At 40.6% G+C, this 18,192-nt stretch overlaps 1 protein-coding gene across 1 annotated transcript in view; it reads right to left on the bottom strand.

Moving 5' to 3' along the window:
* Positions 1 to 16,386: 16,386 nt before the first annotated feature.
* TMPRSS12 (transmembrane serine protease 12) overlaps positions 16,387 to 18,192 on the bottom strand; it is a 48,718-nt gene continuing 46,912 nt past the window's right edge. Inside the window, exon 5 of the mRNA XM_062202212.1 lies at positions 16,387 to 16,638. Within this exon, the coding sequence (XP_062058196.1) occupies positions 16,387 to 16,638 (252 nt within the window). The remainder of the gene's footprint in view (positions 16,639 to 18,192) is intronic.

Genomic DNA, 18,192 nt, shown 5'->3' on the forward strand with positions numbered 1-18,192 from the left:
AAGTGACTTCACAGGGAATTCAATTCTTTTTAAAGTGGAGAGGCACAAAGTTTGCTTATGGGAACACCACCAAAGCAGCTTTCAGACATAAACCGTAACAACATTAAAACGGCTCTGGGAATGAAGCTGACGGCAGACTGCCATTCAAGTCCAGCCGTGGTGATTCCTGTTGCAGGTCAGACAACCTCCTGTTCATCTTGTGGCACACTCTTTTCTTTCTTTTGCACTTGGCTTTTTGTTTGCCTTTGTGTAGAGAAATTGTTTGAGTACAGTTCTGGAAACTTTTTCAGAATGGTGAAAGCCAAGCAACCTCCAGAACTCATAGTGGAGGGCGGTCACTGGGTCACAAAACCCTTGCTAGACAGATGAAATTGGATGGTCAGATCAATAAGATATGTAATCCACAAAGAAGCCCCTCAGAACCAGCGCACTAATGATACAAGCAGCAGTCTAGCTGAGTGTCACAGGTTCACACTTGGCACGGTGGTTAAGTTACTGCTTGGGATGACTCCATCCCATATCCAAGTGCATAATTCAAGACCTGATCCCACATACCCACTACTGCACAGCCCGGGAGTCAGCACATGATGGGTCAAGTACTTGGATCCTTGCCACCTGTGTGGGAGACACGGACAGAGTTCCAACTTCCTGAATTCAGCTTAGCCTTGCCCCAGATTTTCAAGCATTTGGGGAGTGAAACCAGAGGTGAAAGATTTCTCTCTCTCAAAAATAAGAAGGTAGGGGTTTTCCTCTCTCAGAAACCCCCTCCATGCCTCTCTGGCTGGAGGTTCTTGATTTTAATAAATACTAGCGCTGTGGCACAGCAGGTTAAAGCTTTAGCCTGAGGCGCTGACATCCCATATGGGCGCTGGTTCTAGTCCCGGCTGCTCCTCTTCCAATCCAGCTCTCTGCTATGGCCTGGAAAAGCAGTAGAAGATGGCCCCCAAGTGCTTGGGCCCTTGCACCCGCATGGGAGACCTGGAAGAAGCTCCTGGCTCCTGGCTTCAGATCAGCACAGCTCCGGCCATTGTGGCCATCTGGGGAGTAAATCAGCGATGGAAGACTTCTCTCTCTGTCTCTACCTCTCTCTGTAACTCTGTCTTTCAAATAAATAAAATAAATCTTTCAAAAAAAAAGTAGGAAAACAAGATTGCATATGGTAGTATTCCATGTACTTGACCTCAAAAACCAGCAAAGTGGGGGCCAATGGAGACAGCATTGTGGCATAGCAGGTTAATCCACTGCCTACAACACTGCCATTCCTTATGGGTAACAGTTTAAGCCCCAGTTGCTCCACTTATGATTGAACTCCCTGCTATGGGCTGGGAAAACAGCCAAAGATGGCCCAAGTGCTTGGGCCCCTGTACCCACTTGGGAGACCTGGATGAAGCTCATGGCCCAGGCCAGCTAGGGTATGAACCAACAGATGGAAAATCTTGCTGTCTCTCTCTCTCTCTCTCTCTCTCTCTCTCTCTCTGTAACTCTGACTTCCAAAATAAATAAATGTTTTTTTAAACTTTTATTTAGTAAATATAAATTTCCAAAGTACAGTTTATGGATTACAATGGCTCCCCCCCCCATAACTTCCCTCCCACTCGCACCCCTCCCATCTCCCGCTCCCTCTCCCATTCCATTCACATCAAGGTTCATTTTCAATTATCTTTATATACAGAAGATCAGTTTAGTATATATTAAGTAAAGATTTCAACAGTTTGCACCCACACAGAAACACAAAGTGTAAAATACTGTTTGAGTACTAGTTATAGCATTGATTCACATTTTACAACACATTAAGGACAGATCCCACATGAGGAGTAAGTACACAGTGACTCCTGTTGTTGACTTAACAATTTGACACTCTTGTTTATGTCGTCAGTAATCTCCCTAGGCTCTAGTCATGAGTTGCCAAGGCTATGGAAGCCTTTTGAGTTCGCCGACTTCGATCTTAAATAAATGTTTTTTAAAAAAAGGGTTGGCGTTGGATGAGGACCAGAGCTATGATGTAGTGGGTTGAGCCTACTACATACATAGACAGCTTAGGAATAAAAGAGACATATGTACAGATAAAATAGAATTTTAAAACCATGAGAAACTCTATGTGCATCCTTATAATAATACATTTGAAGACTTAAGTGAATTGACTAATTTTCTGGAAAACAGAAAACAGAAAATATGAAATCTGATTTTAAAAAAAAAGAGAGAAAATGTGATTAAACCACTAGCCATTAAGGAACCTAAATTGGTAAAAATTTTCTTCTTCAGAAGCATCAAACTTACATGGTTTAGTTTTCAAAATTTGCTTTTTATTTGAAAGAATGAAAGAAAGACATGGAGAGACAGAGATATATCTTCCATCTGCTAGTTCACTCCTCAGATTGCCGCAACAGCCAGGTCTGAGCCAGGCCAAAGCCAGGAGCCTGGAACTCCATCCGGTTCTCCCACCTAAGTGAGAGGTACCCCAGTACTCGAGCCACTATCTGCTGCCCTCCCTGGAGCAGTAGCAGGAAGCTTAGGGCTCATTAGCAGAGGAGCCAGAACTCAGGAGTCCAGACCGGCAATCCAATATGATCGCAAGCATTGCAAGGAGAGCTAACTCCCTGTGCTATGACATCTGGATTTATAAAGACATTTTTCCAAATCTTCAATTAACAGGCAACTAGTTACTCTCTTAGATCAACAATTCTAGAGAATAAAAAATGATTTAACTCATTTATAAAGCTAGTACAACCATAATATTAGTTAAGACAAAAACAATATAAAAAGATAAATGGAGGCTAAACTCACTAATGAATAAAGATGAAAAGATCCTTGGCACCAGTGTTCTGGCATCGCAGGTAAAGCTGATGCCTGCAACACCAGTATCCCATATGGGCACCGGTTCATGTCCCAGCTGCTCTATTCCCTCCAGCTCCCTGCTAATGGCCTGAGAGAGCAGCTGAAGCTGGCCCAAGTCAAGTGTTTGGGCCCCGCCACTGATGTGGGAGGCCTGGATGAAGATCCTGGCTTCAGCCTGGCTGAGCCCTGGCTGTTGCAGCCATTTGGGAAACAAACCAATAGATGGAAAATCAATCTCTCTCTCTCTCTCTCCCCTTGCTCTGTAACTCCTTCAAATAAATAAATAAATCTTTTTTTAAAAAATATAAATATCCTCAATAAGATGGCTTAAACTCAGAAGTATAATTTGAAGTATATTTTATCCTGAGAATGCCAATTTGCTTCTACATTCAAAATCTGTCATTGTAATATACTACATTTACAGATGACAGGAGGAAAGCCAGATGGTCATATCAAGGGATAAAGGAAAGTAATTGATAAATTGAAAAGCTAAATCAGCACTTATTCGCGATCAGTTCTACATGCTGATGGCAACCATATACTTACACCTGAGGACCGGGCCATTATTCCCTTCCAGACACTTTCCTTCAGATGCTTCATCTTAGATTCTTTTTTAAAAGGTTTATTCATTTGTTTGAAATGCAGAGATAGAGAAGGAGAGACCAAGAGGGTTATATCTTCCGCCACTGGTTCATTCCCCAAATGGTTGCAATGGCCAGGGCTGGGTCAAGCCACAGCCAAAAGTTGGGAGTCCTTCCAGGTCTCCCACATTATGGGGCAGGGGCCCAAACACTTGGGCTATCTTCCACTGCTTTCCCAAGCGCATACAGGAAACTGGATCAGAAGTGAAGCAGCTGGGACTTGAACCTGTGCTCATATGGGATGCCTGTATTCCTGGCGGCGGCTTAACCTCCACAATGCCCACCATTGCCTTAGATTCTTAATTCAAGTCCCTCTTATTCATCTCCCTCCTACTTTTCTTTATGTTAATTCATGACACTGTTCTCTGAATCAGAGGCCTAAAATGCTTTACAAATTTATTTATAATGAAATATACCTACCATAAAATTTACCATCCTAACCATTTTTCAGTTTACAGTTTAGTATGTCTAGTACATTCACACTGCAGTGTAACCAGTCTCCAGAATTCTTTTCATGCTTTGCAAAACCTGAATACCCATTAAACCCCTTCCCTTCTCCTTAGCCCCTGGCACCCACTCTTTGAGTCAATGAGGAGTCTTCAAATGTCCATGTACAGGTATATTACGAAAAAGCTCTGCATGGATTTCAAAAGTTTTTGGTACTAAAATAAACTTACCTTTTCATCCCATTTTCTCGTGATTTTTTTTTTTTTTAATTTGGGAGGCAGAGAGATGGAGACAGACAGAGATGGCATCCGTTGACCCACTTTCCAAATACTCACACTGGGACTGATCCAAGCCAAAGCCCGGTGAAGAAACTCAATACAGGTCACTCACATAGGTGGCAGAGACCCAACTACTTGAGCCATTTTTGCTGCTTCCCAAGGTGGGCACTAACAGAAAGTTGGAATCAGGCGCAAAACCAAGACTAAAACCCAGGCACTCTGACATAGGGGGCCTAACTGCCAAGCCAGCAACTGCCAACCCCTCCACAAACTTTTTGAAGTACCCGTATATGAATTTGACCCTTTTATTTACTTATATTTATTTAATTTATTCTCTCTCTTTTTTTTTTTTCTGACAGAGTTAGTGAGAGAGAGAGAGAGAGAGAGAGAGAAAGGTCTTCCTCTTCCGTTGGTTCACCCCCTAAGTGGCTGCCATGGCCGGCACGTTGTGGCCAGCGTGCTGTGCTGCTCTGAAGCCAGGAGCCAGGTGCTTCCTCCTGGTCTCGATTAGCCTAGTGAGCCACGGCGCCGGCTATTTAATTTATTGTTGAAAGGCAGTGGGAAACAGAGAGAATGCACTCACACCCCCTCAATCATTCCCAAAATGTCCGCAACAGCCTCAGCTGGGCCAGGGTAAATCCAGGAGCCATGAACTTGATCTGGAATTCCCATATGTGTGGCAGGGATCTAAGTATTTAAACTGTCACCTGCTTCCTACCCCAGTATACGATGAGCAAAAAACTGGAATCAGGAGCAGAGCTAGGACTTGATACCAGATACTTCGATAAGGAACATGAGCATCCCAGCTGGCATCTAAAGCCCTATGCCAAATGCCTGACCCAAGTTTGACTATTTTAGATATCATTAAGCATAATGTCATTTATGTTTATTCAAGTTGGGGCTGGTGCTGTGGCGCAGTGGGTTAATGCCCTGGCCTGAAGCGCCAGCATCCCATATGTGTGCCGGTTTGAGACCCGGCTGCTCCTCTTCCAATCCATCTCTCTGCTATGGTCTGGGAGTGCAGTGGAGGATGGCCCAAGTCCTTGGGCCCCTGCACCTGCATGGGAGACCCGGAGGAAGCTCCTGGCTCCTGGCTTCGGATCGGCGCAGCTCCAGCCATTGTGGCCAATTGGGGAGTGAACTATTGGATGGGAGACCTCTCTCTCTCTCTGCCTCTCCTCTCTCTGTGTAACTCTGACATTCAAATAAATAAATAAATCTTTAAAAAACAAAGTTTATCCAAGTTAATTCATATTGAAAAAATTTCCCTTAAGACTGAATAGCATTTTCATTCTAAGTATGTACCACATTTTCTTTATGTGGACATTTTGATTGCTCCCACACTTTGTCCATTGTGAATAAACACAGGAATGCTAAAATCTCTTTGAGATCTTATTTCAGTTCTTTGTTTTTCTTAAATGCATTAAATTTTTTATTAACATGCAACACTTGTACATTTTTGTGGAGTATAGTGTAATATTACAACACCAACAGGATAAACCAGTCTAACCAGCTTTTCCATTTCCTTATCTTTTTGTGTGTTTGGAGCCCACCAGCTCCTCTTTTCCTGTTGTTTATAAAGCATATGATATAATATTGTGAACTCTGGTCACCCCACTGTGCTGTGAAATCTTATCTAGAGCCCATTCCTTCTATGTGACTGTCCAACCTCCCTCTATCCACCTCCATCCCTTCTGAGCCTTATTCTAAGTTCAGATCCACATTTTTTTAAAAAAAGCTTCCACATGATAAAGTATATGTAGTTTTCTCTTTCTGTATCTGGCTTATTTTCCTTAAGATTTTGATGCAAATATCTGGATCTCACTCATTTTTATGGCTGAATAATATGTCATTGTGTTTATATACTGCATATTCTACTCATTATTCAATGGAAGTCCAGATTGATCCAATATTTTTACTATTGTGACTAGTGCTGCAATGAACATGGGGGTGCAATATCTCTTTCATATCTGATTTCATTTCCTTGCGTTATATACCCAGAAGTAAGACTGTACTTGATCACAGAGAAAAAGCTTTGGATTCTCATGCTTGAATATAGCGTTAGCTGTGGGATTTTCATACATGGCCTTTGTTAGGTTGAGCGATTTCCATCTCCTCTCCCTAATTTGTGAGAGGTTTATCATGAAAGCTTGTCTCCTTTTTTTCTGTATCTATTGAAATGATCATTTAATTTTTATTCTTCATTCTATTAGTGTGGTGCATAACGCTTGTTCTAGTGCATGGCCCTTGTATCCTAATGATAAATAACCCTTGGTCGTGGTGAGTGATTCTTTTATGTGCTATTGAATTTATTTTGCTAATTTAAAAATATTGACTTATTTGAGAGAGGGGGAGGAAGAGAAGGAGAAGAAAGAAAAGGGATGAAGGGAGGGAGAGAGAGAGAAGAAGAAAAAAAGAAGGAAGATAGATAAAAAGAAGGGGGAAGGAGGGAAGATGGGGAGGGAGAGGAAAGGCAGGAAGGAAGAGTCATTTTTGCAACCACTGGAAGTTCAAAGGCCCACAGCATTCTGGACTGGACCAGGCTAAGGTCAGAAACCAGAAACTCAATCCTACATTGGTGGCAGGGACCAACCAGGGACTTATACCATCAGCTGTTGCTGTGAGGAGGAAGCCGGAACTCAAACCCAGCACTACAGTATGGGATGTGAGTATTTAACGTGGCATCTTACCTGCTGTGCCAGTTGTCCATTGCTAGCATTGAGAATTTTTGCAACTATACTCGCCAGTAATGTTGGCTTGTTTTCTTTTCCTGTAGTGTGCTTCTCTGGCTTTGGTATTAGAGAAACACAGGTCTCATAAAATGAATTTGAAAGAGTTCCCTTTTCTTCAATATCGTGCAAGAGTATGAGAAAGATTGGTATTAACTCTTTCTTAAATGTTTGTTATATTTCACCAATGAAGCCATCTACTCCTGAGAGTTTTTAATGGAATGGTTTTGAATACTAATTCAATCTCTTTACTCAAGAAAGTACTTCAAAAAGTTTGTGGAACAGTGAATTAAAAGATGTTTGGGTGCAAAATTTTTGAAATCAAGCAAATGAGGAATCTTCAAAAGCTCATTAAAACGTGTATTGTGAAAAAAATTATATATGGATTTCAAGATGTGTTTGCACCACAATAGCTGTTATCTTTTAATTCTATTTTCCATGAACCTTTTGACATTCAGTTGCATGTTGTTAGAAATTTATCCCTTTCTTCTGTTTTGCAATTTGTTGATGTATATTTATTATAGCTTATTTCTTCAAAGATTCATTTTATTTATTTGAAAGACAGATTTACAGAGAGAGGTAGAGGCAGAGAAAGAGGTCTTCCATTTGCTGGTTCACTTCCCCGATGGCTGCAAAGGCTGGAGCTGTGCTGATCAGAAGCCAGGAGCCAGGAGCTTCTTGAGGTTCTCCCACGTGGGTGCAGGGGCCCAAGGACTTGGGTCATCTTCTACTGCTATCTCTGGCCATAGCAGAGAGCTGGATCAGAAGAAGAACAGCTGGGATTAGAACTGGCGCCCATATGGGTTGCTGGTGCTGCAGGCCCCTATAGCTATTTTTTAAGATCCTTTAAAGCTCTGTGGTATCAGTTGTAATGTCTCCTCCTTCACTTATAATTTTATTTAATTGAGCCCTCATGCTTTTTTTCTGGGTTAGTCTTATTTAAAGCTTTGTCAAGTTTGCTTATCTTCTCGAAAAACCAATTCTTAGCTTTGCTGACCTTTGCTATTGCTTATCTAATCTCCATTTCAGTTACTTGTCCTCTAATCTTTGTTATTTCTTTCCTCCTGCTAACTGTGAGCTTAGTTTGTCCTTGTTTTCCTACTTCCTTACATTGTAAAGATAGGCTGTTACTGAGATCTTTGGTCTTAATGTGGACGTTGATCATTTTCAGCTTTCCTTTCAAAACTGATTTTGCTACAACCTGTAAATTTGGCATGTTGTATTTCCATTGTCCTTTGTTTCAAGGTTCTTTTTTTTTCCCTTGATTTTTTTCTTTGACCCAATGGTTGCTTGTGTGTTGTTTAATTTCCACATTTTTGTGAATGTTCTAATTTTCCTTCTACTTTCAGGCCATTGGGGTTAGAAAAGATACTTCCTATGATGTCAAGCTCTATAACTGTTTGAGGCTTGTGTTGTAGCCTATCACATGATGTATCTTGGACACTTCATATCTGTATGAGGTCGAGAAGAATGTGTATTAAGCTGTTAGATAGGGTTCTGTGTATGTATGTTAGATCTGCTTGGCCTAGGGTGTTCTTACGGTCTTGTGTTTCCTTTTTATTTTTGTCTGGATGAATCACCCATTGTTGACAGTAGGATATTAAAGTCCATCGTTATAGGGTAGTGGTTGTGGCACAACAGGTAAGCTGCCCCTTGGGACACCCTCATTCCATGTCAGATCCTCTGCTTCCAATCCAGCGTATTGCTGGTGCATACACTGAGAGGCAGCAGGTGATGGCTGAGGAGCTTGGGTCCCTGTCACCCGCTTGGGAGAACTGCATAGAGTTCCTGGCTTCTGGCTTTGGCCTGGACCATCCCTGGATGTTGTGGTCATCTAGAGAGCAAACCAGCAGATGAAGGATCTCTTTCACTCTGCCTTTCAAATAAATAAAAATTAAATTTAAAAACCTGATTGGGCAGGGCTGTCAGCTGCAGCTGGACAGGGCCATGGTCTGAGTTGGCTGCATGGGCAGTGCTGTTCTGGGTGTGTCTTTACATGAGACAGGGCTGCTGGTCAAGCTCCCCTGCTGGGTGGGGCTGCTGAACGTACCCTGGAGTAGGGCCTGAGCTATGTGGTCAGGGAAAGCCGTGGGCCGTGCTTCGTGACTGGGCTGGACAGCAGGCTGTGTCTGCAATAAGGTGGAGCCACAGCTTGGGCTCCTCCACTGAGCCGTTCATCTGGCTGAGATCTTAGCCTGGCCAAACAGTTGACTTTGCTCCCTAGCCATCTGGGGCTGCCAGATCAGCTACACAGGTGGGCGGAACTCTCACTCTTCCTCTCTCCCCCCACCTTTCCCTCTCTCTCTTTCTGTGTCTCTTCCTATAACTCTGCCTTTCAAACAAATATTTTTTTAAAAATCTAGACACTTGACAAAATGATGCATATACTCAGGTGTGTGTGAAGCATCAGGCCAGTTGGTGGGAACACCCTCCGTCTGCTCCCCTCCCCTCAGACAAACTTCTGGGTCTGTCAGTCCAGATGAGCTATAGTTCCTATTTTCCCCACTCACTCTTTGTTTTTCTCATTAAACTTCCTTTTAATGGATGTCAAAATTCTGTGACAGATTTTTGGTCAAGCTGTTTCCATTAAAAAGCACTGATGTTAAAAACTAATAACTTAAAACTGTCACCCCACAACACACACAAACAAGTAGCCTGCAAAATGTTCTGCTTTTGTTCTGAAGATTTAATGATGTATTATCATTAACCAGTCTTTCACCATTAAGCTTGAATGGCCAATCAAGATAAATAGTTCTAGACTGTTCTTCCACCGCTGATGCAGACCAGGGTAGCAGGTGTTAGGGAAGAGTTCTCATTTTGCTTTTTGAGCTCCAGCAGCACTGATGTTTGAACTTGAATTTTTAAATACACATTTCAGGATTTGGGAACCTCTGGCACCATAACTCTAACCCAGCCTTCCATGACAGTCTTTTTACTTCCTGTTCCAGAGCACGATACGGCAATAACAGCAATGAACTGTTTCAGCTTTTCTATAGAAACTGAAACAACTCCCCCAGTGTAGAAAGGGGCTGGAAAGTTAATTGCCTGGGAAAGAAGTGCACGACCTGGCCCTGCCATTTTAGTACCCAGGAGAGCTAAGTCCCTGATCGAAACTCCATGTACAGTTGCCTTTCCAGTCTTGGTGTGTTTTTCAGCATCCATGGCTGAAATATGCAGCTGTTTGAACTCCAGCATTTGGTCCAGCTCCATGATCTTGAAATTCTAGACAGACTTCCATCTAGTGGTGCTTAGAGGGATATTTGTCAATTATTCTCATGTAGTAGCTGGGGCTGGCATCTTTTCCAGTGTTGATAACATCTGCCCTCCACTAGACTAGCGTGACACAACTGACTCCCATTCACTGCAACAATCTGCCAAGGCCTGGGGCTCCCAGCTAGCCCGGGAAACTGCTGGGGTGTTTATCTATGACTTCTCCCTTTTCTGTCTCTAAAATGTCTTCTAGTTCTTCTTGTGCCTGCTTTGGTAATTTATCAGAAATTAAATTAAATCTAAGTTGTTGAATTTACTTGCATAAATTTTGACAATATGAACAGCTTTTCAAAATATGTTTATTTGAGAGGCAGAGAGTGAGAGAGAGACGGAAATATAGACAGAAACAGGCAGAGAGAGAGAGAGAGAGATCCCATATGCTGGCTCACTCCCCCAAATTCCCACAACGGTCAGGGAACTAAAGCCAGGAGTCTGGAACTCCCATGTAGGTGGCATGGATCCAACCACTTGAGCCAACACTGCTGACTCCCAGGGTCTGCGTTAGTGGGAAGCTGGAATCAGAAGCAGAGTAACACTGGCACCCCCAAAAAGGGATGTGGGCATCTTAACTGGCATTTTGTTAGGTCAAACGTCTACCCCCGAACAACTTTTAATGTCTGTAGGATCTGTAGAATTATACCCTCTTCTATACTGATATTGATAGCTGTGTCTCATTGATCCTTTAAAAATTATAAATGGATAATTTTTAATTATGTATATGGAGTACAAAGTAATGCTATTACTTAATAATACAGTGTAGAATAATGAAATCAAGCTAGTTAACATATCCATCACCTCACCTCAAATACTTAAATTTTTTATTGTATGATCATTTGAAATTTATTCTTAGCAATTTTGAAATGTGCGATATTATTGTATTAACTATATTCACCACGTTGTACAATAGAATTAAGAAAAACACCATATTCCTCATGTCTGAGATTGTTTAGACATCATAACCCCACATCCCAAGTCCCAGCTTCTGTAACCACCATTCTGTTCTCTGCTCCTGAGTTGGATTCCTTATATATGTCAAAACATGTTCTCAATAATAACTTTGTTTGCATACAATCTATATTTTGTATGCCTCCATCCCATATTCAATATTTTTGATGTCAGAACTTACATCATTTTGTAATGTGTATTCCTTGATGATTTATTTTGGTTATAGTTGTTATTAATAATTTGGTCTTTTAACTCTTCTACTGGGAATAAAGCTACCCTCCCTTCATACTGCCATTACAGCTCTAGGGTATTCTGGATATGGCACTGAGTTTTATGCTTTCAAATGTTTCATGGTTTTAGTAGCTCTTTGATTTGAGTTTTAAAGAACTCCTTTTTAAAATCTCTGTAAAGCAAGTAATGGACTCCTTTAGCTTTGGTGTCTCTAGACACCAAAGTGTCTAGTTTTCATTTCACTCTCCTCTCTCAAAGACAGTTTTGCTGGAAAAGTACCCTTTTTTCTATTTTAAAAATGTTATTTAAGGTATACAAATTTCGTGTATTTTCTATATACAGTTTCAGGAACATGGCGATACTTCCCACCTTAACCTCCCTCTCACCCATGCTGCCACCCTTCTTCTTCCTCCACGTCCTAGTCCCACTCTTAATTTTTACAAAGATCTATTTTCAGTTTATTTTATGCTTTACACAAAGTAAAGAGTTCAACAAACAGTATGAAGGAAAAAAACACTGTTCCTCAACAGTAGAGACAAGGGCTGTAAATGATCATTGAACCTCAAACAGTCAATTTCACTCCACTACATTACATTTTAGGCACTGTATTAGTTATCTCAGATCAGGGAAAACATTTGGTAACTGTTTTTTTGGGAGTGGCTTATTTCACTAAGTATAATGGTTTCCAGTTGCATCCATTTTGTTGCAAAAGACAAGATTTCATTTTTTTTAATTGCAATGTAGTATTCTATGGTATACATATACCATAATTTCTTTATCCAGTCGTCAGCTGACAGACATCTGAGTTGATTCCATATCTTAGCTATTGTGAATTCAGCTGCAATAAACATGGGGGTACAGATCACTCTTTCATATGCTCATTTTATTTCCTTTGTATAAATTCCCAGGAGTGGGATGGCTGGGTCATATGGTAGGTCTTTATTCAGTATTCTGAGGTATCTCCAAACAGTCTTGCACAGTGGCTATACCAGTTTACATTCCCATCAACAGTAGATTATGGTACCTTTTCCCCAAATTCTTACCAGCATTTGTTGTTTCTTGATTTCTGTATGAGAGGTATTCTAACTGGGATGAAGTGAAATCTCATTGTGGTTTTGATTTGCATTTCCTTGATGGCTAGTGATCCTGAACATTTTTTCATGTGTCTGTTGGCCACTTGGATTTCCTTTTGAAAAATGCCTGTTCAAGTCATTTGTCCATTTCTCAACTGGATTGTTCTGTTGTTCTTGAATTTCTTGAGCTCTTTATATATTCTGGATATTAATCTTTTATCAGTTGCACAGTTTGCAAATATTTTCTCCCATTCTGTCAGTCGCCTCTTCACTTTGCTGAGTGTTTGTTTCTTTTGCAGTGCAGAAGCTTCTCAATTTGATATAATCCCATTTATCAATTTTGGCTTTGATTGCCTGTGCCTTTGGGGTCTTTACCAAGAACTCTGCTTATGCCAATCTCTTGCAGGTTTCCCAAATGTTATCTGATAATTTGATGGTATCAGGTTGTAGATTTATGTCTCTGATCCATTTTTAGTGGATATTGAGTAAGTCTTGCTTTATACTTCTGCATGCAAAGATTCAGTTTTCCCTGCACCATTTGTTGAAGATATTGTCCTTTCTCCAGGGACTGATTTTTAGCTCCTTTGTTGATGATAAGTTGGTTGTAGATGCATGGGTTGGTTTCTGGAGTTTTTATTCTGTTCCATTGGTCTACACAGCTATTTTTCATCAGTACCAGGCTGTGTTGATTATACCTGCCCTGCAGTATACCTTGAAATCTGGTATTGTGGTATCTCTGGCTTTGTTTTTGTTGTATAAAACTGGGGTCTCTTGTGTTTCCATATGAATTTCAGCTGAATAAATTATTCTTGATGAGTAGTTGTTGTTTTTTTCAGTGTTTAAATGTATCATCCCACACTCTCCTAGCCTGCAGGGTTTCTGCTGAGAAATACTTTTTTCTATGTGATGTGTTTTTTATCTCTTGCTGCTATCAAAATATCTCTTTGTCTTTGATTTTGGTAAGTTACTACTCTGGGTTGAAGTTTATTGGAGACCTCTGTATTTCCTGTACTTAAGTGTTGTCATCTGTTTCCATGCTAGTGAAATTTCTAGTCATAATTCCTTTAAGTTTATTTTCTGACCCTTTTCTTTTTCTTCTCCCTTGACAACTACTATTTTGTGAAGATTTCGTGTCTTGATTCCTCTAGGTTTTCTTTATTCTCTTACCTTTTACTCCTCTGACTGGATAATTTCAATGATTCTGATTTCCAGCTCACTGAGTCTTTCTTCTGTTTGATTGAGTCTTTTCTTGAAACTGTTGAATTTTTCAATTAAGTCATTGTATTCTTCATATGTAGGAATTCTGGTTCTTTTCTGTTGTTTCTCATTTATCAAACTCATTGCTTTTTCTATATATTTTCTAAATTTGATTAAATTTTCTATCTGCATATTCTTGTACTTCGCTGAACTTCTCCATGATTATTAATATGAATTCTTTGTCGTTTCACAGATCTCAAGTCCATTTTTTGAACTTTCTTAGTTTCTTTTGAAAGTATCATGATTTCCTCATTCAGCATAGTATTTGTGTCCTTGTATTATTGTTTATGGAGGCTGCCATCTTGCTATTGTTTGAACAGGACACGGTTCCTTAACTCATGAAGACATTTAAATCCCAAAGTCGTGAATTGATGGCACATACAGGGTGAAGACTTGATCCATTTATGGTGAAAGCAGGGCTTTTGGAGGCGATTGAATTGGATTGTTAGAGTGGTGCTGCTGTGATTGGATTATGGTGAGTTTCTTTTAAGGAAACGTCACATAGGAATGGACAAATATGCTGCCTCTGTGTTTCCTAACTTGCTGAGTGACTCTCCCTTTGCACATGTTCCATTCTCTAACACTTTCATCAGATGCCAGACCAAAGGGGTCACCTGCTGTTGGACAGTGAAATGCCCAAATTGTGGGCAAAAATAAATCATCTTTCTCCACAAGTAGCTCCTCTCAGATATCTGATACAGTGGCAAAAAGTTCACTAATACACACCATATTTCTTTTGGAGTTTACAGGTTTTTTGGTAGTTAGTATGGTAGCTTGTGATTCCGGAAGAGCTAGCTGATGATAACCTGGACAGGCAGGGTGTTTTGTGAATACTCTAGTTGGATGGACTACTGTCTTCTGTTATTTGGGTTCTGCAACTGGGAACGGATGCAGTTAAATCAAGTTGCTTCTCAGGTCAGGTGGGACCAAAGGATATACTCATAAGAAATTCATGATTGAGGCTTTCCTCTCTGTTGAGATGGAGCCTTGGGATGAGTGTTTGACTAAGCTGAGTGATTATTTGACTTCTGGGGTCAAGGAGCTATAACCTGTGCGTTTCTCTGAAATGCACAGAGGTGGTAGTCTCCTATCCTGAGTAAGGTTGTTGGGTGGGTGTTTGACTGAGTCAAAATGCTGCTTGATTTCTGGATCAAGCCAATATCTGTCCTCTACACTTCTTTGAGGTATGCAGGAGTGGGAGTCTCCCCAAATGGCCAGTGTCCCTGGGAAGGCTTTTTGGCTGGATGGAGATGCTGCTTGACTTTCCAGGTCAAGATGGTCTATCCCTTCACCCTTCTGAAATCTGCAGAGGTGGGGTTTTCCCTGTCTTGGCAGAATCATTGGGTGGTGTTTTAGCTGAGTGGAGACACTGCTTGTTTCTCCAAGATGCACAGAGATAAACTCTCCTTGCCTGTGCAGGATCACTGGGAGGACTTTTGAGCTGAATGGAGCTACTTCTTGACTTCCTGTGTCATGCCTATCTATCCCCTTTACTTCTCTGAAATCTGTGGGGCTGAGAGTTTCCCTGTCTGGGATGTATCATCGGATGGGATTTCTGTCTGGGTGGGCAACTGCCTGCCTTACCAAGTCAAGCCAATTTAGCCCCTTTGCTTCTCTAAAATGAGGCCTGGGGAAAACTTAGCAGGAGCATTTGGGCTGTGTGGGGAAACTGGCTATGGCTGGAAGACCCATGGTCCATATTTCCTGCAACATGATGCTGTTGGCTAGTTTCTGTGATGTGACACCTCTGTTGCAAAGTAGCTTCCTCCCTTTAATAAGACTGACTTTTATAGCCCCCAATATCCACACACAGGTCACTGTGAGTCCCACCTCCATTCTTTGTTTCTAACATGGTATTGGCAATTTACTTTCAAATAGTTCAACAACAAAAAAAGAAGTGTATGTTGACGTTGGCATATCATATCAGAGGGTGTTTGAGATCTGGCTGCTCTGCTTCTAATCTAGCTGGTGCACCTGAGAAAGCAGCCAAACATGGCCCAAGTACTTGGGCCCCTGCTATCCATCTGGGAGATCCGGATGGAGTTTCAGGCTCCTGGATTCATGACTATGTAGGGCCAGTGAATAGAAGATTCTCTCTCTCTCTCTTTCTCTTTCTCTTTCCCTTTCTCTTTCTCTACCTCTTTCCCTTTCTCTTTCTCTTTCCCTCTCTCAGTGACTCTGTCTTTCAAAATAAATAAATCTTTAAAAAAAGAATATAAATTATAGGCCAATACTTGTTTCTCCAATTATTCTTCCAGAATTAGAAACAAGATTATAAATAAAAAATAAATCATACAAATATTTCTGAATAAAATAAAATCTTACTTAAAAGAGTTTGGATTAATTTAACCAAACACAGCTTTCATTTTAATTATATTTTTTTTATTATTTTGCACTTGTACATATAAAGTCCATATTTAACTGAATATTTTATGTAAATTCTAGGAAAATATTTCAAATACAATTACAACTACAAAGGGAAACAATCAAGACATATCAAAGAAGCATGTGATTCTGTGCCAGATTTACAATTGTATATCTAATATGCCACAATCCAAAAAATCTTCACACAGAGCTCTAAAGTTAGCAATTAATTGCTAAAAGAATAAATGATTGTCATTATGTAGAACATAAAAAGTCACACATGCAAGATAAGGATACTGAAGTCTTCAGAATTTTCTCATGACGTTGCTAGTAGGATGACACAAACTAAAGCTATGAGGGTATGTCCAAGTAAAATATTTATATTAAATATTCCCTTAGAGCTTGCCCGAGAGAAATGATCTGTCAGCCACTTTTGGTAGAAGGATGGCGCAATATAGACACCAGGAAAATTTCTTCGACCACAGCCATTTCCATAACTAGTAATTCCCATCATAAAAAATTTTTTATATTTTGGTAAGTAGCACATTAATGGTCCGCCACTATCACCCTATCAAATAAAAAGTCCAAAATAGCGTTAGTTACTTCTAGTATCCTTTAAGCAACAGTAGAGCTGAGATAAATTAGTTACATTAATCATGCAATTACATAAATATACATTTTCAGTATACCTATAAGAGATAAAGGTTCATAGATATTGAGTTCAGTATTTATAATTCAAATAAGATGTATTCAGGCAGCCAAGCTATTTGGAGAAACCACACAGCTGGATAGATAAGCTTCTCATCTGCATAATTTTGAGCCAGGATATTATAAATCACAGTGTTTGAATATTTCAGTACACTTAGGAGAAATACAATTCAAAAGTATGTAAAATATTGTAGGACCTGCCTATTTGAATTTTTTTGCTTAATAGTGTATTGTGAAAAGCATAACTTTAAGATTCATGAAGCAGTCTTGTAAGTATGTGTGTGAATTTCAAGTAGAAGAGAGAGGTAAACTGACATTTTGCAAGGGATGGCGTCTTTCTAAGTACTGACATTGGCTAGTGCTAGAAAATGGGAATGAATAGCAAAAACTATAATTTATACAATATTAAGTCCCTTTCGTAATGTATTCAAGACTGTTATGCACTCAGTGTTGCTAAGGACTGCTGATGCACTGAAAGCAACAAGGACACTAAGGTAAACTTTCAGGTGCCTGAAGGTTAAGGACTATGTTTCTAAGTGTTTACACTTTTCTATATAAAGCAAGCATTGAATATTTCTAGGTGACGATGTTTTACCTAGGAACACAACCAATTAGATTGGATTCTTTACTGTTTTACTCAGCAAGATTTTAAAGGGCAAGGATACAGGAAATATAAACCTTAGATTGCAGAAATGGGAATGAGTAGGAAAAGATGAGTGCATGGGGTACTCTTGGGAGTGAAAGAAATAAGGAAAAGAGGGATAAATAGTCAAACAGAGGTACAAAACAGAAAAAAAAGTACACTTCCTAAGTAATTTAACTTTACATACTACAGATGATAACATCAGAAAAGTGAAAAGGAAGGTCTAGCATTGTGGTGCAGTGGATTAGGCCACTTCCTGTGACACTGGCATCCCATATGAGCAGTGGGTGCAGTCCCTAGTGCTCCACTTCTGATCAAGCTCCCTGCCAACATGCCTGGGAAGGCAGCAGAAGATGGCCCGAGTGCTTGGGCCCCTGCCACCCACATGGGAGATCTGGATGGAGTCCCAAGCTCCTGGCTTTTTTTTTTTTTTTTTTTTTTTTGACAGGCAGAGTGGACAGTGAGAGAGAGAGAGACAGAGAGAAAGGTCTTCCTTTTTCTGTTGGTTCACCCTGCAATGGCCGCTGCGGCCGGTGCGCTGCGGCCGGCGCGCTGCGGCCGGCACACCGTGCTGATCCGAAGCCAGGAGCCAGGTGCTTCCTCTGGTCTCCCATGCGGGTGCAGGGCCCAAGCACTTGGGCCATCCTCCACTGCACTCCCAGACCATCCAAGCTCCTGGCTTTGGTTTGGTCCAGCCTTGGCTGTTAAAGGCATTTGGGGAGTGAGTCCCTCTGCCTTTCAAATTTTAAAAAAAGGAAATAAATCAATAAA

This window comes from Lepus europaeus, chromosome 10 (genome assembly GCF_033115175.1).
Source record: "Lepus europaeus isolate LE1 chromosome 10, mLepTim1.pri, whole genome shotgun sequence".
Lineage (NCBI taxonomy): Eukaryota > Metazoa > Chordata > Mammalia > Lagomorpha > Leporidae > Lepus > Lepus europaeus.